The sequence below is a fragment of the Rutidosis leptorrhynchoides genome, chromosome 8 (assembly GCF_046630445.1).
Source record: "Rutidosis leptorrhynchoides isolate AG116_Rl617_1_P2 chromosome 8, CSIRO_AGI_Rlap_v1, whole genome shotgun sequence".
NCBI lineage: Eukaryota > Viridiplantae > Streptophyta > Magnoliopsida > Asterales > Asteraceae > Rutidosis > Rutidosis leptorrhynchoides.
In genome coordinates, this window is record NC_092340.1 from 312,108,313 (window position 1) to 312,133,707 (window position 25,395).

Sequence of the window (25,395 nt, forward strand, 5' to 3'; positions counted from 1 at the left end):
GATACGGATACCGGTGGATGTAAGTAGGATAGTGAATGACTGTTGAATCAAATTCTAAGAATATACAGTGTAACTTATTAATGCGAAATTTAAATATTCCTCGGGTATTACCTACCCGTTAAAATATTTTCACCATTAACAGTTTGTACAATAAAAATTTTAATTAAAATCTTTATGAAAACATATATATATGTATATATTTTCTTCAGACGTAATCATGGATTTAATGAGTCAATGTGATATTAAACTCATCAGATTTACGGCTAGAACTAGAGTACATAATCTCTAAAACATTAGAAATTACATAATCGCCATGAAGGACGAAGATAGTTTATGTAGAACGATTCGTAGAATGATGATTATGCTTGAGGTATACATTGCAAGGTTGAGACATGTGATGATGTTGTTGTTGTTGGTACTGGTTATGCTGCCGGTGCTGCTGATGGTGGTACTGTTGCTGTCGGTGTTACAAGTGTTGTTGGTGCTGAGGTTGATGATAATGTAGGTGTAGTAAGTATAGCTTGTAAATCACGCACCATTCTTGTCAGGGTTTCTATCCTACCCTCTATCATTTCTATCCATCCACTCATCTGATTCGATAGATCTTGATTATCAATTCGAAGTTCCCTAACTTCTTCTAATATTCCCCTTCGATTGGTATTCGGAAGTAGAGGTTGAATATCTTCTGAGATTGCAGTAATGCGACCTTCGAGGTGGAAAACTTTAGCAAGAAGGGTGAATACAGTGTTGCGCATAGGTTCACCGGTGAGTACATCGTTTTCTCCAATGTTGGGAGGTAAGTTTGGTTCGCGGTAGGGCTCGCCTTCTTCATTTCTCCATCGAGTGAGTAAGTCTCGGACCCACCCCTATCTCCTCCAGAAAGAAAAATAACTAAATGGTTGAGGAACTTCTGGTTCATTGACTTCGGAGTCTGCTTCAATATACATCTCGAAATCGCTTCCGGAACTAATGGAATCTAAGCTAGGTGTAGGATCCATCTCTCACGATCAGTTAAAGGGTTTTGATATGAAATGATTTTTGAATATCGAATGATATTCTAATTATATATAGAATATCTATACATACTTCCAAAGATCCCGTGAATTACAGAGAAAATTACGGAAACGTGTCAGATAAGGTCTACAGTGACAGATACGCTAAGATATGGATTTTGTCTATACACTATTTATGCAATCATTGCAGTAAGATGTGTCTAGACTAAGAATGATAAGCAAGTAATTTCCTAAGGATGATAAACTGATGATTTCCGACAAAGATGATAAGCAAAATTTTTGACATGCAGACACGGTCGAAGTCCAGACTCACTAATGTATCCTAACGACTTATCAGTTATACACACTAATGCAGACCTAGTTCGCTAAGACCACCGCTCTGATACCAACTGTAGTGACCCGTCCTAATCCATCCGGACAAAGTCCACATCGATTATAAACGATTCACAATAGTTGGTTACATCGCGAGGTACTTGACCTCTATATGATACATTTTACAAACATTGCATTCGTTTTTGAAAAGACAACCTTTCATTACATCGAAAGTTGACGGCATGCATACCACTTCATAATATGTCCAACTATAATTGACTTAATATGAATCTTGATGAACTTAATGACTCGAATGCAACGTCTTTTGAAATATGTCATGAATGACTCCAAGTAATATCTTGAAAATGAGCAAATGCACAGCGGAAGATTTCTTTCATACCTGAGAATAAACATGCTTTAAAGTGTCAACCAAAAGGTTGGTGAGTTCATTAGTTTATCATAACAACCATTTCAATATTTTAATAGACCACAAGATTTCATATTTCAATACACATCCCCTACATAGAGATAAAAATATCATTCATATGGATTGAACACCTGGTAACCGACATTCACAATATGCATATAAGAATATCCCCATCATTCCGGGATCCTCCTTCGGACATGATATAAATTTCGAAGTACTAAAGCATCCGGTACTTTGGATGGGGCTTGTTGGGCCCGATAGATCTATCTTTAGAGTTCGCGTCAATTAGGGTGTCTGTTCCCTAATTCTTAGATTACCAGACTAAAAAGGGGCATATTCGATTTAATAATTCAGTCATAGAATGTAGTTTTGATTACTTGTGTCTATTTCGTAAAACAGTTATAAAAGCAGCGCATGTATTCTCAGTCCCAAAAATATATATTGCAAAAGCATTTAAAAAAGGGAGTAATGAAACTCACCTAATGTATTTTGTAGTAAAAATACATATGATTATATTGAACAATGCAGGGTTGGCCTCGGATTCACGAACCTATATCAATTATATATATTAAAACATATAATAAACATGTAATTGTATTCAACCCAAACTATATATATTAGTTATATGATATATTACTTACTTAAATAGTAATGTATTTATTATTCTAAATATTATATATATCTATATATGTTATTTATATATTAAAATAGTAAATTAGATAAACTTATGATATATGTAATAATTCTATTGTTATATAAATATCTTTTGTTTGTAAAAATAATAATTATAATTGTACTAAATTATAATAGTAATAATAATAATAATATAGTTGTTATAATAATAATAATAATAATGATAAATAAAATAACAATAATGATTTTACTCATAATGATGCTACTAATAATAATCTAAATGATAATGCTGATACTAATACTTAATGATTTTTCTAGTATTAATAATGATAACACTATAATTTATATTAATGATAATAATAAAGATCATGTTATTAGTCTTAGTAATAGTATTAAGTAATTTTAATTATAATAACAACAACAACAACAACAACAACAATAATAATAATAATAATAATAATATAATAATAATAATAATAACAATAATAATAATAATAATGGAAATGGGAAAAATGTATACCCTCCTAAAAAGAAATGCTCCATACGTGACTCGAACCCGCAACATCTTACTTAACCATTTTGCTCCCCACCACTGAACCGTTAGAACTTTTCTTGTATTAACCCGCACGCTTATTTAGTTCACATATACAAAACCGTTTTTCCTCATTCAATTTCCATTATCATAATCATTATCATATAACACTAACATCATTCTCATCTTTCTAATACATCATCATCATACGGCTAGTCATCACCATCACTCTTATTGTCGCGATAATTCTAGCTTCATCATTCGATCAACTCGTCGTCCACTTCCACAGAAAATAGAAACACGATATAGCAATACATCTCATGTATCATTTCGATAACCCGACCCTCATTCAAGTGACACTAACGGTCATAAAAGCTTCCGGTGAACAAGTTAAGTATCCTACGTACACTAAGGCACGCTTTATTATCAGGTCCTTAAAAAGTCTTCCGCTGTTGCATTATCTGAGTAAGCTGTGTATGGAGTCTCATACTTTTATTTAAATAAAGTGTTGCATTCAATAAAACCTTTGTCATGTATTATATTCGACTGTTACGTCACGTGTGTAGTATTTGGAAATCGATGTATTTTGGGGATTATTTCTTAAATAATCGTCCACTTGTTTAAAACATGCATTATGTATAATAATGATGTGCTTTTTATGAAACGAATGCAATATTTTCTAAAACGTATCATATAGAGGTCAAATACCTCGCTATGGGACCAATGAGAACGTACTGCGTTTATAGTAATATGGACGGGTCGTTTCAAACTCGGTTGGATAAATCCACGGTCTAGCAATTCCTGTAGTTGACTCTGCAACTCTTGCAGTTCAGAAGGTGCAAGTCGATAAGGTGCGCGAGCTACAGGTGCAGCTCCTGTCACTAGATCGATCTGGAACTCTACTGATCTCGGCGGGGGTAATCCAGGCAATTCTTCTAGAAAGACGTCGGGAAATTCGTTCACAATCCGCACATCATCAACACTCTTTTCCTCGGTTTCTAACTTCTTCACATGTGCAAGAATAACAAAACGCCATTTCCTCATGACTTTCTGTGCCTTCATGCAACTAATAAGGTTCAACTTCGGACTACTTCTATCTCCGTAAACAATCAGAGGCTCACCATCTTCGCGTGGTATACGGAGAATCTTCTCACCACATATAACTTCGGCTCTTACCTTGGACAACCAGTCCATACCGACAATCACATCAAAGCTTCCCAACTTGATGGGTATCAATTCAATCTCGAAATCTACACCAACTAAGTTTATTATACCTCCTTGGCCAATCTGGTCAACTTTCTCAAATTTTCCATTGGCTACCTCAACAAGCATACTCTCCTCCAAAGGTACTAACGGCCAATCTATTTTAGAGTAAAAGTATCTATCTACATAACTCCTATTGGCACCAGTATCAAACAAGACAGAAGCTAATAGATTGTTGATAGTGAATGCACCTGTGACCAAATCAGGATCGTCACGGGCATCCCTGGCGTTCATGTTGAAAACTCTTCCTCGTGCTGGTCCAGCATCCTTCTTCTTGTTCGGGCACTCATTCTTGAAGTGGACCTGTTGACCACACTCAAAACACTTTCTTGGTCTAGTAGGGTTTGTCTTCACAGCTAGGGTGGTGATTTTGCAGTCCTTTCCAATGTGCCCAGTCCTCTTAAACTTTTCACAGATCACATTGCAGTACCCTGTATGATGCTTGTAGCATCTATTGCATTGCGGGAGACTACCCTTGTAGTTAGGGTTCGAGCTAGGGTTCGGGTTGGGGCTCCTCCAATCGTTGTTTCCCTTGAAACCCCCATGCCTATTAGCTGGGCTCTGATCAAAGACCTTCCCTTTGTTGCCTTCCCACTTACGCTTCTCATAACTAGCTCCTGATTCTGATTTTGCTTTCTCTGGTTCCTTGCGGACGATCTGGTTCATCAAGGTGTGCGCCATGCGCATAGCTTTCGGGACATCTGCTGGTTTCGAAGAGGTAACATTTTCCTGAATGGTCTTGGAAAGTCCCCACAAGTATCGTTCCATTCGCTTAAATTCAGAGGTAACCATCGTGGGGCACATCAAAGCTAACTCTAAATACCTTCGGTTATAGCCATCAAGGTCAGTCCCTACAACTTTCAATTCCCAAAACTCTGCCTCCATCTTCTGAATTTCGGTTCGGGGGTAATACTCCTCGATCATAGCGCTCTTAAACTCCTCTCATGGTGAAATGTCCCGTTCATATTGATTATAAATGTTCCATATTAATTGATTTCGTTGCGAGGTTATGACCTCTATATGAGACGTTTTTCAAAGACTGCATTCATTTTTAAAACAACCATAACCTTTATTTTATCAATAAAGGTTTCAAAAGCATTACGTAGATTATCAAATAATGATAATCTAAAATATACTGTTTACACACGACCATTACATAATGGTTTACAATAGAAATATATTACATCGACATATGTTTCTTGAATGCAGTTTTTACATAATATCATACAAACATGGACTCCAAATCTTGTCCTTATTTTAGTATGCAACAACGGAAGCTCTTAATATTCACCTGAGAATAAACATGCTTTAAACGTCAACAAAAATGTTGGTGAGTTATAGGTTTAACCTATATATATCAAATCGTAACAATAGACCACAAGATTTCATATTTCAATATACATCCCATACATAGAGATAAAAATCATTCATATGGTGAACACCTGGTAACCGACATTAACAAGATGCATATATAAGAATATCCCCATCATTCCGGGACACCCTTCGGATATGATATAAATTTTGAAGTACTAAAGTATCCGGTACTTTGGATGGGGTTTGTTAGGCCCAATAGATATATCTTTAGGATTCGCGTCAATTAGGATGTCTGTTCCCTAATTCTTAGATTACCAAACTTAATAAAAAGGGGCATATTCGATTTCAATAATTCAACCATAGAATGTAGTTTCACGTACTTGTGTCTATTTTGTAAATCATTTATAAAACCTGCATGTATTCTCATCCCAAAAATATTAGATTTTAAAAGTGAGACTATAACTCACTTTCACAGATTTTTACTTCGTCGGGAAGTAAGACTTGGCCACTGGTCGATTCACGAACCTATAACAAATATGTACATATATATCAAAGTATATTCAAAATATATTTACAACACTTTTAATACATTTTGATGTTTTAAGTTTATTAAGTCAGCTGTCCTCGTTAGTAACCTACAACTAGTTGTCCAACGTTAGATGTATAGAAAAAAATTGATATATATTATCTTGAATCAATCCACGACCCAGTGTATACATGTCTCAGGCTAGATCACAACTCAAAGTATATATTTTTTTGGAATCAACCTCAACCCTGTATAGCTAACTCCCACATTACTGCATATAGAGTGTCTATGGTTGTTCCAAATAATATATACACATGGGTCGATATGATATGTCAAAACATTTGTATACGTGTCTATGGTATCCCAAAATTACATAATATATTAGAATACATGTATAATAAAATATAAGTTAGCTAGGATATGATTAATATAGATTTTTTTTACCAATTTTCACGTTGCTGCAACAAGAAAAATTATTCAATCTTGTTTTACCCATAACTTCTTCATTTTAAATCCGTTTTGAGTGAATCAAATTGCTATGGTTTCATATAGAACTCTATTTTATGAATCTAAACAGAAAAAGTATAGGTTTATAGTCAGAAATATAAGTTACAAGTTATTTTTGTAAAGGTAGTCATTTCAGTCGAAAGAACGACGTCTAGATGACCATTTTAGAAAACATACTTCCACTTTGAGTTTAACCATGATTTTTGGATATAGTTTCATGTTCATAAGAAAAATTATTTTCCCAGAAGAACAACTTTTAAATTAAAGTTTATCATAGTTTTTAATTAACTAACCCAAAACAGCCCGCGGTGTTACTACGACGGCGTAAATCCGGTTTTACGGTGTTTTTCGTGTTTCCAGGTTTTAAATCATTAAGTTAGCATATCATATAGATATAGAACATGTGTTTGGTTGATTTTAAAAGTCAATTTAGAAGGATTAACTTTTGTTTTCGAATAAGTTTAGAATTAACTAAACTATGTTCTAGTGATTACAAATTTAAACCTTCGAATAAGATAGCTTTATATGTATGAATCGAATGATGTTATGAACATCATTACTACCTCAACTTTTCTGGATAAAGCTAATGGAAATGAGAAAAATGGATCTAGCTTCAAAGGATCCTTGGATGGCTTGAAAGTTCTTGAAGCAGAATCATGACACGAAAACAGTTCAAGTAAGATTTTCACTCGAAATAAGATTGTTATAGTTATAGAAATTGAATCAAAGTTTGAATATGAGTATTACCTTGTTTTAGAAAGATATATTACTGTAAATAAGAAAGATTTCTTGAGGTTGGATGATCACTCTACAAGATTGGAAGTAAGCTAGCAAACTTGGAAGTATTCTTGATTTTATGAAACTAGAACTTGTAGAATTTATGAAGAACACTTAGAACTTGAAGATAGAACTTGAGAGAGATCAATTAGATGAAGAAAATTGAAGAATAAAAGTGTTTGTAGGTGTTTTTGGTCGTTGGTGTATGGATTAGATATAAAGAATATGTAATTTTGTTTTCATGTAAATAAGTCATGAATGATTACTCATATTTTTGTAATTTTATGAGATATTTCATGCTAGTTGCCAAATGATGGTTCCCACATGTGTTAGCTGACTCACATGTGCTGCTAAGAGCTGATCATTGGAGTGTATATACCAATAGTACATACATCTAAAAGCTGTGTATTGTACGAGTAAGAATACGGGTGCATACGAGTAGAATTGTTGATGAAACTTAACGAGGATGTAATTGTAAGCATTTTTGTTAAGTAGAAGTATTTTGATAAGTGCCTTTAAGTCTTTCAAAAGTGTATGAATACATATTAAAACACTACATGTATATACATTTTAACTGAGTCGTTAAGTCATCGTTAGTCGTTACATGTAAGTGTTGTTTTGAAACCTTTAGGTTAACGACCTTGTTAAATGTTGTTAACCCAATGTTTATAATATCAAATGAGATTTTAAATTATTATATTATCATGATATTATGATGTACGAATATCTCTTAATATGATATATATACATTAAATGTCGTTACAACGATAATCGTTACATATATGTCTCGTTTCAAAATCATTAAGTTAGTAGTCTTGTTTTTACATATGTAGTTCATTATTAATATACTTAATGATATGTTTACTTATCATAATATCATGTTAACTATATATAAACCATATATATGTCATCATATAGTTTTTACAAGTTTTAACGTTCGTGAATCACCGGTCAACTTGGGTGGTCAATTGTCTATATGAAACCTATTTTAATTAATCAAGTCTTAACAAGTTTGATTGCTTAATATGTTGGAAACACTTAATCATGTAAATAACAATTTCATTTAATATATATATAAACATGAAAAAGTTCGGGTCACTACAGTACCTACCAGTTAAATAAATTTCGTCCCGAAATTTTAAGCAGTTGGAGGTGTTGACGTATCTTCTGGAAATAAATGCGGGTATTTCTTCTTCATCTGATCTTATCGTTCCCAGGTGAACTCGGGTCCTCTACGAGCATTCCATCAAACCTTAACAATTGGTATCTTGTTTTGCTTAAGTCTTTTAACCTCACGATCCATTATTTCGACGGGTTCTTCGATGAATTGAAGTTTTTCGTTGATTTGGATTTCATCTAATGGAATAGTGAGATCTTCTTCAGCAAAACATTTCTTCAAATTCGAGACGTGGAAAGTGTTATGTACAGCCACGAGTTGTTGAGGTACCTCAAGTCGGTAAGCTACTGGTCCGACACGATCAATAATCTTGAATGGTCCGATATACCTTGGATTTAATTTCCCTCATTTACCAAATCGAACAACACCTTTCCAAGGTGCAAATTTAAGCATGACCATCTCTCCAATTTTAAATTCTATATCTTTTCTTTTAATGTTAGCGTAGCTCTTTTGTCGACTTTGGGCGGTTTTCAACCGTTGTTGAATTTGGATGATCTTCTCGGTAGTTTCTTGTATTATCTCCGGAACCGTAATCTGTCTATCCCCCACTTCACTCCAACAAATCGGAGACCTGCACTTTCTACCATAAAGTGCTTCAAACGGCGCCATCTCAATGCTTGAATGGTAGCTGTTGTTGTAGGAAAATTCTGCTAACGGTAGATGTCGATCCCAACTATTTCCGAAATCAATAACACATGCTCGTAGCATGTCTTCAAGTGTTTGTATTGTCCTTTCGCTCTGCTCATCAGTTTGTGGATGATAGGCAGTTCTCATGTCTAGACGAGTTCCTAATGCTTGCTGTAATGTCTGCCAGAATCTTGAAATAAATCTGCCATCCCTATCAGAGATAATAGAGATTGGTATTCCATGTCTAGAGACGACTTCCTTCAAATACAGTCGTGCTAACTTCTCCATCTTGTCATCTTCTCTTATTGGCAGGAAGTGTGCTGATTTGGTGAGACGATCAACTATTACCCAAATAGTATCAAAACCACTTGCAGTCCTTGGCAATTTAGTGATGAAATCCATGGTAATGTTTTTCCATTTCCATTCCGGGATTTCGGGTTGTTCAAGTAGACCTGATGGTTTCTGATGCTCAGCTTTGACCTTAGAACACGTCAAACATTCTCCTACGTATTTAGCAACATCGGCTTTCATACCCGGCCACCAAAAATGTTTCTTGAGATCCTTGTACATCTTCCCCGTTCCAGGATGTATTGAGTATCTGGTTTTATGAGCTTCTCTAAGTACCATTTCTCTCATATCTCCAAATTTTGGTACCCAAATCCTTTCAGCCCTATACCGGGTTCCGTCTTCCCGAATATTAAGATGCTTCTTCGATCCTTTGGGTATTTCATCCTTTAAATTTCCCTCTTTTAAAACTCCTTGTTGCGCCTCCTTTATTTGAGTAGTAAGGTTATTGTGAATCATTATATTCATAGATTTTACTCGAATGGGTTCTCTGTCCTTTCTGCTTAAGGCGTCGGCTACCACATTTGCCTTTCCCGGGTGGTAACGAATCTCAAAGTCGTAATCATTCAACAATTCAATCCACCTACGCTGCCTCATATTCAGTTGTTTCTGATTAAATATGTGTTGAAGACTTTTGTGGTCGGTATATATAATACTTTTGACCCTATATAAGTAGTGCCTCCAAGTCTTTAATGCAAAAACAACCGCGCCTAATTCCAAATCATGCGTCGTATAATTTTGTTCGTGAATCTTCAATTATCTAGACGCATAAGCAATCACCTTCGTTCGTTGCATTAATACACAACCGAGACCTTGCTTTGATGCATCACAATAAATCACAAAATCATCATTCCCTTCAGGCAATGACAATATAGGTGCCGTAGTTAGCTTTTTCTTCAATAACTGAAACGCTTTCTCTTGTTCATCCTTCCATTCAAATTTCTTCCCTTTATGCGTTAATGCAGTCAAGGGTTTTGCTATTCTGGAAAAGTCTTGGATGAACCTTCTGTAGTAACCAGCTAGTCCTAAAAACTGGCGTATGTGTTTTGGAGTTTTCGGGGTTTCCCACTTTTTAACAGTTTCTATCTTTGCCGGATCCACCTTAATACCTTCTTTGTTCACTATGTGACCGAAGAATTGAACTTCTTCCAACCAAAATGCATACTTTGAAAACTTAGCGTACAATTCTTCCTTCCTCAATACTTCTAACACCTTTCTCAAATGTTCACCGTGTTCTTGGTCATTCTTTGAGTAAATAAGTATGTCATCAATGAAAATAATGACAAACTTGTCAAGGTATGGTCCACACACTCGGTTCATAAGGTCCATGAACACAGCTGGTGCATTAGTTAAACCAAACGGCATGACCATAAACTCATAATGACCGTAACGTGTTCTGAAAGCAGTCTTTGGAATATCATCTTCTTTCACCCGCATTTGATGATACCCGGAACGTAAGTCAATCTTTGAATAAACAGACGAGCCTTGTAGTTGATCAAATAAGTCGTCGATTCTTGGTAGTGGGTAGCGGTTCTTGATGGTAAGTTTGTTCAACTCTCGGTAGTCGATACACAACCTGAATGTACCATCTTTCTTCTTGACAAACAAAACAGGAGCTCCCCACGGGGATGTACTTGGTCGAATGAAACCACGCTCTAAAAGTTCTTGTAATTGGCTTTGCAGTTCTTTTATCTCGCTGGGTGCGAGTCTTTAAGGAGCACGAGCTATTGGTGCAGCTCCTGGTACAAGATCTATTTGAAATTCAACGGATCGATGTGGGGGTAATCCCGGTAATTCTTTCGGAAATACATCGGGAAATTCTTTTGCGATGGGAACATCAATGATGCTCTTTTCTTCAGTTTGTACTTTCTCGATGTGTGCTAGAATAGCATAGCAACCTTTTCTTATTAGTTTTTATGCCTTCAAATTACTAATAAGATGTAGCTTCGTGTTGCCCTTTTCTCCGTACACCATTAAGGGTTTTCCTTTTTCTCGTATAATGCGAATTGTATTTTTGTAACAAACGATCGCTGCTTTCACTTCTTTCAACCAGTCCATACCGATTATAACATCAAAACTCCCTAACTCTACTGGTATCAAGTCAATCTTAAATGTTTTGCTAACCAGTTTAATTTCTCGATTCCGACATATATTATCTGCTGAAATTAATTTACCATTTGCTAATTCGAGTAAAAATTTACTATCCAAAGGCGTCAATGGACAACTTAATTTAGCACAAAAATCTCTACTCATATAGCTTCTATCCGCACCTGAATCAAATAAAACGTAAGCAGATTTATTGTCAATAAGAAACGTACCCGTAATAAGCTCCGGGTCTTCCTGTGCCTCTGCCGCATTAATATTGAAAACTCTTCCGCGGCCTTGTCCATTCGTGTTCTCCTGGTTCGGGCAATTTCTAATAATGTGGCCCGGTTTTCCACATTTATAACAAACTACATTGGCATAACTTGCTCCGACACTACTTGCTCCGCCATTACTCGTTCCGACACCATTTGTTCCTTTTGTTCTGTTAACCCCTGGTCCGTAGACCTCACACTTCGCCACGCTATGACCATTTCTTTTACACTTGTTGCAAAATTTGGTGCAGAACCCCGAGTGATACTTTTCACACCTTTGGCATAGCTGCTTCTGATTGTTGTTGTTGTTGCGGTTATTATTGTTGTTGGGATGATTGTTGTAGTTGTTGTTGTTGTTGTTGTTGTTGTTGTTGGGTCGTTTGTTGTAGTTGCGATTGATGTTGCGATTGTTGGGATAGTTGTTGCGATTATTGTTGTAATTGTTGTTGTTGTTGTATTGGTGAATGCTGACTGAAATGTCCCGTTCATATTGATTATAAACGTTCCATATCAATTGATTTCGTTGCGAGGTTTTGACCTCTATATGAGATGTTTTTCAAAGACTGCATTCATTTTTAAAACAACCATAACCTTTATTTTATCAATAAAGGTTTCAAAAGCATTACGTAGATTATCAAATAATGATAATCTAAAATATACTGTTTACACACGACCATTACATAATGGTTTACAATAGAAATATATTACATCGACATATGTTTCTTGAATGCAGTTTTTACATAATATCATACAAACATGGACTCCAAATCTTGTCCTTATTTTAGTATGCAACAGCGGAAGCTCTTAATATTCACCTGAGAATAAACATGCTTTAAACGTCAACAAAAATGTTGGTGAGTTATAGGTTTAACCTATATATATCAAATCGTAACAATAGACCACAAGATTTCATATTTCAATATACATCCCATACATAGAGATAAAAATCATTCATATGGTGAACACCTGGTAACCGACATTAACAAGATGCATATATAAGAATATCCCCATCATTCCGGGACACCCTTCGGATATGATATAAATTTCGAAGTACTAAAGCATCCGGTACTTTGGATGGGGGTTGTTAGGCCCAATAGATCTATCTTTAGGATTCGCGTCAATTAGGGTGTCTGTTCCCTAATTCTTAGATTGCCAGACTTAATAAAAAGGGGCATATTTGATTTCGATAATTCAACCATAGAATGTAGTTTCACGTACTTGTGTCTATTTTGTAAATCATTTATAAAACCTGCATGTATTCTCATCCCAAAAATATTAGATTTTAAAAGTGGGACTATAACTCACTTTCACAGATTTTTACTTCGTCGGGAAGTAAGACTTGGCCACTGGTCGATTCACGAACCTATAACAAATATGTACATATATATCAAAGTATATTCAAAATATATTTACAACACTTTTAATACATTTTGATGTTTTAAATTTATTAAGTCTGCTGTCCTCGTTAGTAACCTACAACTAGTTGTCCAACGTTAGATGTACAGAAAAAAATTGATATATATTATCTTGAATCAATCCAAGACCCAGTGTATACACGTCTCAGGCTAGATCACAACTCAAAGTATATATATTTTTGGAATCAACCTCAACCCTGTATAGCTAACTCCCACATTACTGCATATAGAGTGTCTATGGTTGTTCCAAATAATATATACACATGGGTCGATATGATATGTCAAAACATTTGAATACGTGTCTATGGTATCCCAAGATTAAATAATATATTAGAATACATGTATAATACAATATAAGTTAGCTAGGATATGATTAATATAGATTTGTTACCAATTTTCACGTTGCTACAACAAGAAAAATTATCCAATCTTGTTTTACCCATAACTTCTTCATTTTAAATCCGTTTTGAGTGAATCAAATTGCTATGGTTTCATATTGAACTCTATTTTATGAATCTAAATAGAAAAAGTATTGGTTTATAGTCAGAAATATAAGTTACAAGTCATTTTTGTAAAGGTAGTCATTTCAGTCGTTAGAATGACGTCTAGATGACCATTTTAGAAAACATACTTTCACTTTGAGTTTAACCATGATTTTTGGATATAGTTTCATGTTCATAAGAAAAATTATTTTCCCAGAAGAATAACTTTTAAATTAAAGTTTATCATAGTTTTTAATTAACTAACCCAAAACAGCCCGCGGTGTTACTACGACGGCGTAAATCCGGTTTTACGGTGTTTTTCGAGTTTCCAGGTTTTAAATCATTAAGTTAGCATATCATATAGATATAGAACATGTGTTTATTTTATTTTAAAAGTCAAGTTAGAAGGATTAACTTTTATTTGCGAACAAGTTTAGAATTAACTAAACTATGTTCTAGTGGTTACAAGTTTAAAACTTCGAATAAGATAGCTTTATATGTATGAATCGAATGATGTTATGAACATCATTACTACCTCAAGTTTTCTGGATAAAGCTACTGGAAATGATAAAAATGGATCTAGCTTCAAAGGATCCTTGGATGGCTTGAAAGTTCTTGAAGCAGAATCATGACACGAAAACAGTTCAAGTAAGATTTTCAATCGAAATAAGATTGTTATAGTTATAGAAATTGAATCAAAGTTTGAATATGAGTATTACCTTATTTTAGAAAGATATCTTACTGTAAATAAGAAAGATTTCTTGAGGTTGGATGATCACTCTACAAGATTGGAAGTAAGCTAGCAAACTTGGAAGTATTCTTGATTTTATGAAACTAGAACTTGTAGAATTTATGAAGAACACTTAGAACTTGAAGATAGAACTTGAGAGAGATCAATTAGATGAAGAAAATTGAAGAATGAAAGTGTTTGTAGGTGTTTTTGGTCATTGGTGTATGGATTAGATATAAAGGATATGTAATTTTGTTTTCATGTAAATAAGTCATGAATGATTACTCATATTTTTGTAATTTTATGAGATATTTCATGCTAGTTGCCAAATGATGGTTCCTACATGTGTTAGGTGACTCACATGGGCTGCTAAGAGCTGATCATTGGAGTGTATATACCAATAGTACATACATCTAAAAGCTGTGTATTGTACGAGTACGAATACGGGTGCATACGAGTAGAATTGTTGATGAAACTGAACGAGGATGTAATTGTAAGCATTTTTGTTAAGTAGAAGTATTTTGATAAGTGTCTTGAAGTCTTTAAAAAGTGTATGAATACATATTAAAATACTACATGTATATACATTTTAACTGAGTCGTTATGTCATCGTTAGTCGTTACATGTAAGTGTTGTTTTGAAACCTTTAGGTTAACGATCTTGTTAAATGTTGTTAACCCAATGTTTATAATATCAAATGAGATTTTAAATTATTATATTATCATGATATTATGATGTACGAATATCTCTTAATATAATATATATGTATATACATTAAATGTCGTTACAACGATAATCGTTACATATATGTCTCGTTTCAAAATCATTAAGTTAGTAGTCTTGTTTTTACATATGTAGTTCATTATTAATATACTTAATGATATGTTTACTTATCATAATATCATGTTAACTATATATATAACCATATATATGTCATCATATAGTTTTTACAAGTTTTAACGTTCGTGAATCACCGGTCAACTTGGGTGGTCAATTGTCTATATGAAACCTATTTCAATTAATCAAGTCTTAACAAGTTTGATTGTTTAATATGTTGGAAACACTTAATCATGTAAATAACAATTTCATTTAATATATATATAAACATGGAAAAGTTCGGGTCACTACACATGGTGTAGCATAAGCCTCGTCAATTCCCTTGGCCTGTGCGAGTGTGTTCCACCAAGTTAAAGCGCCATCCGAGAAAGTGCAGGATACGAACTTAGTCTTATTCCCCTCGGAGCAGTTACTCACACGGAACACAGATTCCAACTTCTCAAACCATCTCGTCAGCCCAACTGGCCCTTCTGTACCACTGAAATTGTGGGGCTTGCAGCTCTGGAATTCCTTATAGGTACACCCGTTCTGATCAGCTGGGTTGGCCGGTGGAGCTGGAATCAACACCACACACAATTAATTAAGTAAGGCAACCAGATACAGATACCACAAAATCATCGTATAGTAGCGTAAATAGAACACCGTACAAAATTTAAACAACATTAAGTTCTATTCATTAATAAGAAAGTTGCATACATCCGCATAAGGTTCGTACAATACATGAGTAAAACATGAAACTACTAACAGAGTTACATAAGGAAATCTAATACAATAATCCTACGATGATGGTGGGTAAATGATGTCCATCAGGTGGGACATCTGTTCCTCGAGCTCAGTTACCCGAGCACGGAGGATATGCACTTCCCTCGTCAGTTCCTCGACGACGGGGGATGCTGGTAGGGCAGGCAGTACAGACGGTGCAGATGGTGCCGGTGGTGCAGATGTATACGGCACAGTGCGGGTGGTCTTACATACGAATGGATCGGCGGGATACGGTACAACCCTCTTACGGGCTGTGACCCTAACCAACTGTCCATGTGCATCCACGAACGGTCTTCCTCTGTTAATCCCTGGGATAACGGTACCATCGAGTCGATACCGCTTCTTCGGCGGGGTAGAGGGCAGCTGTACGGGCGCCTCCTCAGGGTCCTCCTCAAAATCATCCTCGGAATCCTCTTCGGAATCCTCCTCGCTGGAGTCATCGGATGATGAATCGTCTGAATCGTCTGAATCATCTGAAGGTGGATCTGCCCGGCCGGTGGTCATAAGTCGATATCTGCTAGGTGGGATCGGCACAACACATCCATCAGCGGTGCGGCTAGCCCAATGTCCATGCTTGTTACGGAAAGGACCGTCTCCATTTCCCCCAGGAATTACAGCATCGCCGGAATGGTGCTGTAGCTCCAGGAGTCTAGGGCTGGGTGGTGCTGGTATCATATCGGGATCCTCGTCTCCGTCTGAGACGTCTATCAGGTTAAGCACGAGTCCACTAGAAGGTGAATCGCCAGAGTCGTTGAAGGGTAGTGGTGAATCAACAATAATCGTAGGCGAGGCAACAGTCGTCTCTGAGTCACTCTCAAAGTCAAAGGTCATGGGCAGCATGTCTGTCATCTGAACAAGGAAAAATAACTTTTTCCATGTCAGTAAGACATATAGCAAGCTCGTAATTAGGCACTACAGCATCCTAGCAGTACATATCATGGCAATATTGACAAAATCCTACAAAAGTATCATGCAATCGAAAGCAGATAGTAGAATGCAGTAGCGAGAATAAGCAGTAGCATACAGCAAGTACACATAGTAGTAAAAGTAAGCAGTAGCATGCAGTAAGATCCGCAGAAACAGTTAAATAAGCAAGTTGTAGATTAGTCCTATCAGTGAATCCTACTTGGCTCGGCCAAGACTCACTAATGCAACCTGATTCCCTACAACCAATGCTCTGATACCAAATGTGACGCCCCGTTCAAAACCATCGTGTACGATTCGTCAACAACAGGATCTTTACACGGTCAATTACTACATGCTGTTTGAAAACCAGTTTTGCATTCATAAAAAGATAGCGTTTACAAAAGATAACGTGACACAGAGGTCATTACAAAGCCATTATTCAAATAACATAAGTTGTGAATGCAAGATAAAAGTTTCATGATTGAGACATCTCTAAGTAATGCAGCGGAAATCTAATACAGCAGGTCCATAACAGCGAGTCTATAACACCAAGACAGCAAGTCTAACAGCGGAAGCAACATCGTCTAAGCACCTGAGAAATACACGCTTAAAAGTCAACACGAATGTTGGTGAGCTATAGTTTGTAATCAGTAAAGTAATGTAGACCATGAGTTATCGTATTCAAAACAGTATGAAAAGTATATGCTTATCCGTGGGCACCCGATAACTAACTTAACGTAATAATAATACCCCCTAAAAGTACACCTGGTGAGTGCGTATGTCCTCGAAGTATTAAACACCCGTTAAATTCTAGCGCGACTAGCCCGAGTGGGGATGCCAAACCCTATGGATACATATCTAAGATTCACGTTCACCGGTTCAAAAACCAATGACTAAATGTTACCGTGCTAAGGGGAAAGTTTATGCCGTTATATAACCCACACATATGTAAAGTTTAAGTACTCGTGTAAAGTAAGTAAAACATAAAAAGCGCATGTATTCTCAGTCCCAAAAATAGTAAAGTAGAAAAGGGAAGCTATAACTCACAGTGAATAAGCAGTAACAGTCAATACGAAACGTATGCAGGTTGTAAGTCGGTCCGAAAGGTCGTCAACCTAAGTCAAAGGTCACTAGGTCAGTATGTTATCCCAAAAGGTTAAAAGTGAATAAATTAAGTTTAAGTGTCATCATCAACATCATCATTATCATCATCATTCATCAACACTAAGGTAAGTTTAACAAGAATAGAGATCTAAATAAAAGGCTGACTTCGGACAGCTGTTACGACCTCCATACAAATCAAAAAGATGCGTAGTCAGTGGCTATGGCACCGTATGTGAGTCCTCTAACCGCTGACCAATTTTCAGAACCTAACTCGTCTTCGTTTGACTGTGGCGACGGTTTAAGTGCGAGTAGGTCAGAAATTTCAGCACAACGTTACAAAGGCGTAGTGACTTTCGGAAGGCCATAAATCCTAAACAGTATATCGGATTAAGTCGAGGCCTAAACGAAAAGTCATCTACTCGAAACGAAATATCTGAAAATTAATTTTCCAGAAGCCCAGGAGTCTGATCAGACCCCGAAAAACAGCAAACAAGTGCTCCGGTGAGGTTCTTGGTGCTTGATGCTTATCACGGTTCTCATCCTTGATGCTTGTAAGCTTCAAGTGTACAACTCTTTGATGTTTTAGCATTACTTTGACCAAGGTTCAACCATCAATACACAACTAAGAGTAAAATCTATCATTCTACAAGTTTTGAACATCAAGATTGCATCTTTATTGCATAAATCCAATAAAGCTTCAACATTTGTCCATTTTACACAAGTTCATGCATCTATATCATATGTGATGATGAAGACTTGATCTTTATCATCACAACAAACACAAAAAAGGTTCCAAGTAAGTGAGATCTACAATAATAACTTAGATCTCAAGTATTAAGAAAACCCTAAGCTAGAAAGCTTGGATCTTTACAAGATTAATGAGACCATAAGCTAGAAAGCTAAGATCTTTAACAAAATAATGAAAGTAATGAGACCATAAGCTAAAAAGCTAAGATCTTTAACAAAATATTGAAACCCTAAGCTAAAAAGCTTGGATCTTTAGTGTTCTTGAAGATTTTGAAGCATAAAGCTTGGATCATTAAGATACATGAAGATTACAAACACAAGTTTGAATCTTTATATCAAAATAACAAGATTAAAGCTAAAAAGATTTAGATCTACAAAATAAGTGAAGATTCAAAGCTAGAAAGCTTGAATCTTCCATGATCTTGAAGGATTCAAACCCAAGTTTGAATCTACAAGATGTAATCAAGATCAAAAGCTAAAAAGCTAGACCCTTTGATGATGATGATGATTTCGTGAAAGAGAAGGGAAGAAGAAGAAGAAAAATCAAATACTTACACTTTTTAGAGAGAGAAGAACTAGAGAGAGAATTAGAGAGTAAGTGTGTGTAAATTACAAATGAAATCAAGTGTGAAATGAGTGAAATGAGGCTTGTATTTATAGGTGGTGAGGGTGTGGGTGGGTGGTGATGGCCGTAGGTTTCAAGGGGGACACCTTTTTACTTTTTGGTTAATGGTTGTCTAAAGTTGGTGCTTATGTTAGGATCTCATGCAACATTAAGGATAATACTTGACAAAAATGCTAGTATGTTCCCTCTAATAAATGGGCATTTGTCTTACTTATTAATGGGTCACTAGTTATTTATAATTGGGCTAATTAAATAGTCCACTAGCTAGTGTAGGGTGGACTATGGTCCAACAAGGTAGAAAGTCCAACAAGACTAACTAGTGTGCTCTAGTAAATTACTAAGCGTAATTAAGCATCCAAAAACCCAAGTAATTGTTATTATAAAATAACAATTAGTATTTCATAGTCATGATATTCCGATTACGACAAAAGTTAAACGTGTACGCAGTACGCAGTTCGTTAAAAACGTCAAGTAACACTAACGGTCATAAAGGCTTTCGGGGGTTAAGTTAAGTATCCTACGTACATAATGATACGTTTTAACATATAAATGAAAGTAATCAACGTGTAGGGAGTTCCCAGAGTATAATATAGCTCAGTACGCACAAATACGCAGTTTCGCGAAAACACAAAGCACAAAAGCAAGTCGAAAAAGTCCGGTCGTTACAAACAGGTAGATGGGATTACAGTGGGTCATCAAGAATTGTTCGTGATGTGAAGGTTTTTGACAAAATATTAAGGTTCATTCATTGAAAAGCAAAGATACCAAAGGTTTGGATGGAAAAGTAATTACCGTATCAAGATGTCGGAAGATGGTGGCGGTTCGGTGGGTGTTACTTCGATTGGGGCTGGGTCCGAACTTAGAAAAAAGAAAAGAAAGCTAGATTGGTCATGGTGGATTCGGTTAATGAGGGTGTGTTGGCACCCGGGTATGTTTGACAAAATTAGCTGGAAGCTTGTAGCTTGTAGCTGTAGCGGATAGATGCGTATATCTAGTTGTTTGGTAGGGTAGTTAGAACTATTAAAATAAAGGGTAAAACGACAAAAAGTTAGGAGCTTTTTCTCAAACGCTAGTTCTATTGGCTTTTAGCTTTATTCATGGGTCTAAAAGTTTTGAGCTGCTTTAACCAAACGAAGTTTTTATTAGATAGGAGCTTTTTAATAAAATTAGAAGTTAAAAGCTCTTAAAAGTTCCAAAAAGCTACGTGTCAAACATGCCCGTAATTTTTGTTTTCAAACGTTCTGGTAAAGTCATTAGGTTTTTAGAGTGAACGATAAACTTCTAAAGCTTATTTTCAAGACGAAGAGCGATGAGTATGAATAGTTTATTTGGCGGTGGTGATCTATAAGGTTTTTTGTTTTTTTACATTTGTTGTGGCGGTATGTTTTAGTCTGGTTGTTTTTCATGCTTGTTTTGGTTGTTGGGTTTGATCCTCGTCTTTGTTTGGTTGTTTTTAGTTTTGTTCACTTGTATGTTTTTATTTAGTACAATAACGAAGTTCGTTTTTTCGAAGAAAAAAAAAAACAGAAGATAAAAGACTTGAGCTCAAACTAAAATACAACAAACGCAACTATGAGCCTGAGAACCTCAAAACCGATGAACCTAACAAGACAACAAAGAAGGAAAACGGACGACAACAAAGGCAAAAAGCGAGCCTAAAATCTAACAGTGAATGGAGGATCAAGAGCTCTCTCCCGCATAAACCAAACTACCGCCTACACTAATATGTAAAAAGTTATTAATAAGAAAGTAAAAATATATATATATTTTCATCCTTATATATGATGGAACATTTTTTTTTTTATAAATTGTGTTGTAAATTGAAATAAATTTTTAATCTATTAGTAACATGCCTACTCTTATCCAAAAAAAATGTAGGTTAAGCCATCTGAGTTCATACATTTGCTTTCGAATTTATGTTGTTGACAAGCTAATACTTGAGATTTGATATGCAGACTCAAGGTAGGAGGTTATATGGAGGTATCGGAGTTCCAGTGAAGAAAGGAAGGTCTCATTGTTCAATCTCAAATGTTGCCACTGAAATCAGCCCAGCCCAAGAACAAGTTTTATTGGGTTCCAAATTCATTATAACCCAATCCTAATGCTTAACATGTGAAATGAGCTCTTGTATATAATCTGTATAATTTCCTCCACTGCTTCCTTTGTTGAGGTTTGAATATAATCTGTATCTTGTATACCACGAAATCTATTTCACTTGCCCATATATTTATTTTGTGTCCAAAGTTGGTGAAAACACAGTTTTCAACACTATTTTTTTAACAAAAAGTTTCAATGCTCGTTTGACTAGAATAGCTCATATATATCACGTCCGTCCTTAATACAGACATCACACCTGCAGCGCAGTTGGATCTTTTAAGACTTGTTTGATTTAAAACATGAAAAAGAGTAAACAAAGATTGAGTGAATACAACACAATTACAGCTTGAAAAAGAGGAAACAAACATCGAGTGATGCAACACAATTGCAACGTTATTAGAACTGGAATCAATATCAATGAATAAGATTCAAATGAAATACTAAACTTGATCTTCCCTTGCTATTTGCTCCCAGGTTGTATTGGCTTAGTAATCAACGGTCACGTACTAATATAATGATTATTTTTCCTTAGAAAGGCACAAAACTTGCTAGTAATAAGAAACAGTAATTCATTAACAATCAAAAAATATAAAAATGACAGTAATAAATCAGAATTCAGAAGTACCGTATAAGTTCTTGGAATCCATAAAAAAATTACTTAAAGTTAGGTCCTTGAGAAATATACATAAAATTACAATTTAGTGGAAATACAAGGACTCGAGGAGTCTACAAATGTCAGATGCACACAGCAAAGTAAATAGTTTTACATAGAACAAATATCATCATGTTCATTCACTATGACTGATTCCTGATGGTTTAAAGTCTGCTATGATTTTTGTTCCAGAATTTAGGCATCCTAGGTTCAAAATCAGGTGGTCGTTGGTAAACAATCGTTGCAGCCGTTATTAAGATGGAAGCAGTTACAGCCCATATCACATACACATGGTTATCTATTTCGTATTGAAAATAATGAAATAAGTATTTCTCTCCTTCAAATTGTCTCCCCTCTTCTCGTCTGTTTTCATCCTGAGCCAACAAAATCTCGTTTTTAAAAAATATAAATTGATTTTACTACTCAGTAAGGTTCAGAAAAACATGAATACATATGTAACAAACCTTAAGAAACATTTCAAAAGGAGCATAGAATATCGATTCTACTTCTCCAGCATTTAGAATCGGATTGAACGCTTGCTTATCCCACAGTATACCTATTACTGGAACTACAGTAACATTACCTGCCATCTAGCTTCATATCAATTGTAAGCAATTACCAAAGATTTTCACCAAATTGTAGTGCTTTATTGGAAATATTTACTAATTCTTGATCCACGTGGCATTTAAAACTACACTGAGATACCTTATAGCTATAGTTTCAACAATTTTAATGATTAATGATATTGTAAGTTGTAACTGAAACAAAAAAAGATTGTACCTTGGTCACAAAGGGTTGAAGAACAGTAACAACATCAACAAGTGCAGGGTCTAAACCGATTTCTTCCTCAGCTTCCCTTAATGCAGTTCGGATATAATCGGTATCTCTTTCATCGGTTTTACCTCCCGGTAAAGACACGTGTCCTGCACATAAAGACAAAATATATTCATCATTTCAAATTTCAAATTCATTGACGCATTTTATCGAACACCTAGAGTGCAATACTTTGATTACCAGAGAAAGATGAGAGGTTCGATGATCGTTTGGTTAGAATAACATATATATCATCTCCTTGTTCAAATAAACATATCAGAACTGCAGCTCGGTTAGGTTTTTTGAATTTTTGAGATTGGCTCGATTTGAAGTTTGTAAAAGAGGAAACATAATTGGATTGACGAAACCGTTGGGAGAAATCTAGTAGTTTCTGCGATTTTTTAAGGCTATTGTGAGCCATAAAATCTGAGCTTCAAGTTGTTTGCTCGCAACTTGTAACTTGTGATCAAATTAAGCATCATTATTCATGATTAATTACATATTTACATTAATATATTCTAATTTTATCATAAAAATTACACTGATTAAACTAACTAATTTCAAAATATACATGATTATTATTATTAAATATGATTTTTTTTTTTTTTGAAAGATCAAGCAATTTTATTAAGATAAAGGAAATACAAGTGCGCTAATACAACAGAAAGGTAAAAACTAATTACAAATATCAGCCTAATAACAATGCGTGTAAGCAACTAGCAAATGTACAAAACTAACGGACACGATTGGCAGGGAAGTAAAGGGGTACGCTTAAGAATATCAGGAAAAACCCTTTGGCCTATTTCTAAATCAAAGAAGTGATGGTCACTTGAAAAAACAAGCTGAGAAGAAAACGGGTCACAGTGCTGGCAACTTCAGCGACAAAGCAACTCGAGTCAACTCATTTGATCACAACTAAGATTTAGAGCAAGGCAAAGGATGAAAAAACCTGAATTAGCCAATCCCCGCTTTTGGTGCCGGATTTGCATCGAAAATTTTTGGGTTGGTAATCCATTGTAACCAGTTTAGATTGAGCTTATTACAACGGCAGTGAATCCACTCGAAACTATTAGCTTGAATGTTCGAAACAATTTTAGGGGAGCTCAAAACGGGTTTACCAAAGACAGTGTCGTTTCGGTTTTTCCAAATGTGGAATCCGGTAATCCAAATAATAGCTTGCCAAATAGAACTTCCTGTTGATGTTTTAATATTTTGATTTTTTGCCGCCGCTAACTCTGAAAGATTCGACACGTTTAGATCATTAATATCCCACCAATTACTAATGCGGTTCCAAATGTCTTTTGCTTTGTTACAATGAAACATAAGGTGGTCGAGTGTCTCGATAGAATCGTCACATACAGGGCATCTCGTAGAGTGTAGGTCAATGCCACGAAGGTCAAGTTCGGATCTAACAGGGAGACGATTTTGCTTAGCGCGCCATATGAAAATCCCTATTTTTTGTGGAATCAATTTATTTACCTGAGTAGGAATCGGGTTAGGGAGATTTGATGTTTCAAGCTCAGATAAGAGGTTTACTAGGGAAGTAACAGAATAGGAGCTGTTCGGGCTGAATTTCCAAGTCCATTTATCCTCTTTATCCCCTGAAAAAGCAAAACGTTTAAGTTGGTCTTCGAGGTGAAACAGTTCGGTCTCGGCCCTCCATTTAGGTGGGCTGAACCAGGCCCAATTAAAAGACATATCAGCATCTAGCCTCGAGATTCTGGAGTTGACAGTTGCATCTTTTTCCTTTTCTAAACGAAAGAGCTTCGGGTACTTTGCTTTAAGCGTCACAGAATCGCACCATTTATCATCCCAAAAGGAAGTTGCAGCACCATTTCCTAAAACTTTAACAAAAGCGTTAGAAATATCACACCCTAATTTGCTTAGGGTGTGTTCAACATTTAAGATATTGAACCAAGTTCTACCGGAAAGCTTTTTAAGTTTTGACTCGGGAAGGGGTGTAATACAACCCAACCCACCATTATTCCCGTATAAGCTTTTAATGACCCGAACCCAAAGTGAATTGGTGTTATTATTGAGAAATTTCCACCACCATTTAACTAAAAGACCAAGGTTTTTATATTTTAAAGATCCGACATTTAGGCCACCCGAGTCGTACGGTAATAAAATTTGTTGCTGTAACATCCCGCGTTTTTCCGTTAAATTTATTTTAACGCCGTTTTTTTTTAAAATAATATCTTTCGTTATTTAAATTCGTAGTTTCCGTTGACTAACGTTCATAATATCCCCGTTATTTAATTATAACATCACTCGTTTACTCGAGCGTTTTTAAAATATTCGTTTGGTTAATTCACGCACCCGCTTTCAAACTCGAGGGACCGAAGTTGTCAAGGGGCCAAACTAGTTGACTAGGTCAACTAGTCAACCCCATCTCATCCATTCATTTCATTCCAT

The 25,395-nt window shown here is 35.6% G+C and overlaps 2 protein-coding genes across 2 annotated transcripts; both read right to left on the reverse strand.

Moving 5' to 3' along the window:
- Positions 1-22,331: 22,331 nt before the first annotated feature.
- LOC139862641 (nudix hydrolase 15, mitochondrial-like) lies at positions 22,332-23,429 on the reverse strand. The gene is made up of 4 exons (XM_071851262.1): positions 23,182-23,429; positions 22,948-23,090; positions 22,632-22,757; positions 22,332-22,541 (listed from the first exon to the last, which is right to left on the reverse strand). The coding sequence occupies exons 1-4, from the start codon at positions 23,399-23,401 to the stop codon at positions 22,332-22,334; spliced, it is 699 nt and encodes a 232-aa protein (XP_071707363.1). The 5' UTR covers positions 23,402-23,429.
- A 505-nt stretch (positions 23,430-23,934) lies between these two features.
- LOC139864422 (uncharacterized) lies at positions 23,935-25,125 on the reverse strand. The gene has a single exon (XM_071852999.1). It carries the CDS (start codon positions 25,123-25,125, stop codon positions 23,935-23,937), a length of 1,191 nt encoding a protein of 396 aa, XP_071709100.1.
- Between the last annotated feature and the right edge of the window lie 270 nt (positions 25,126-25,395).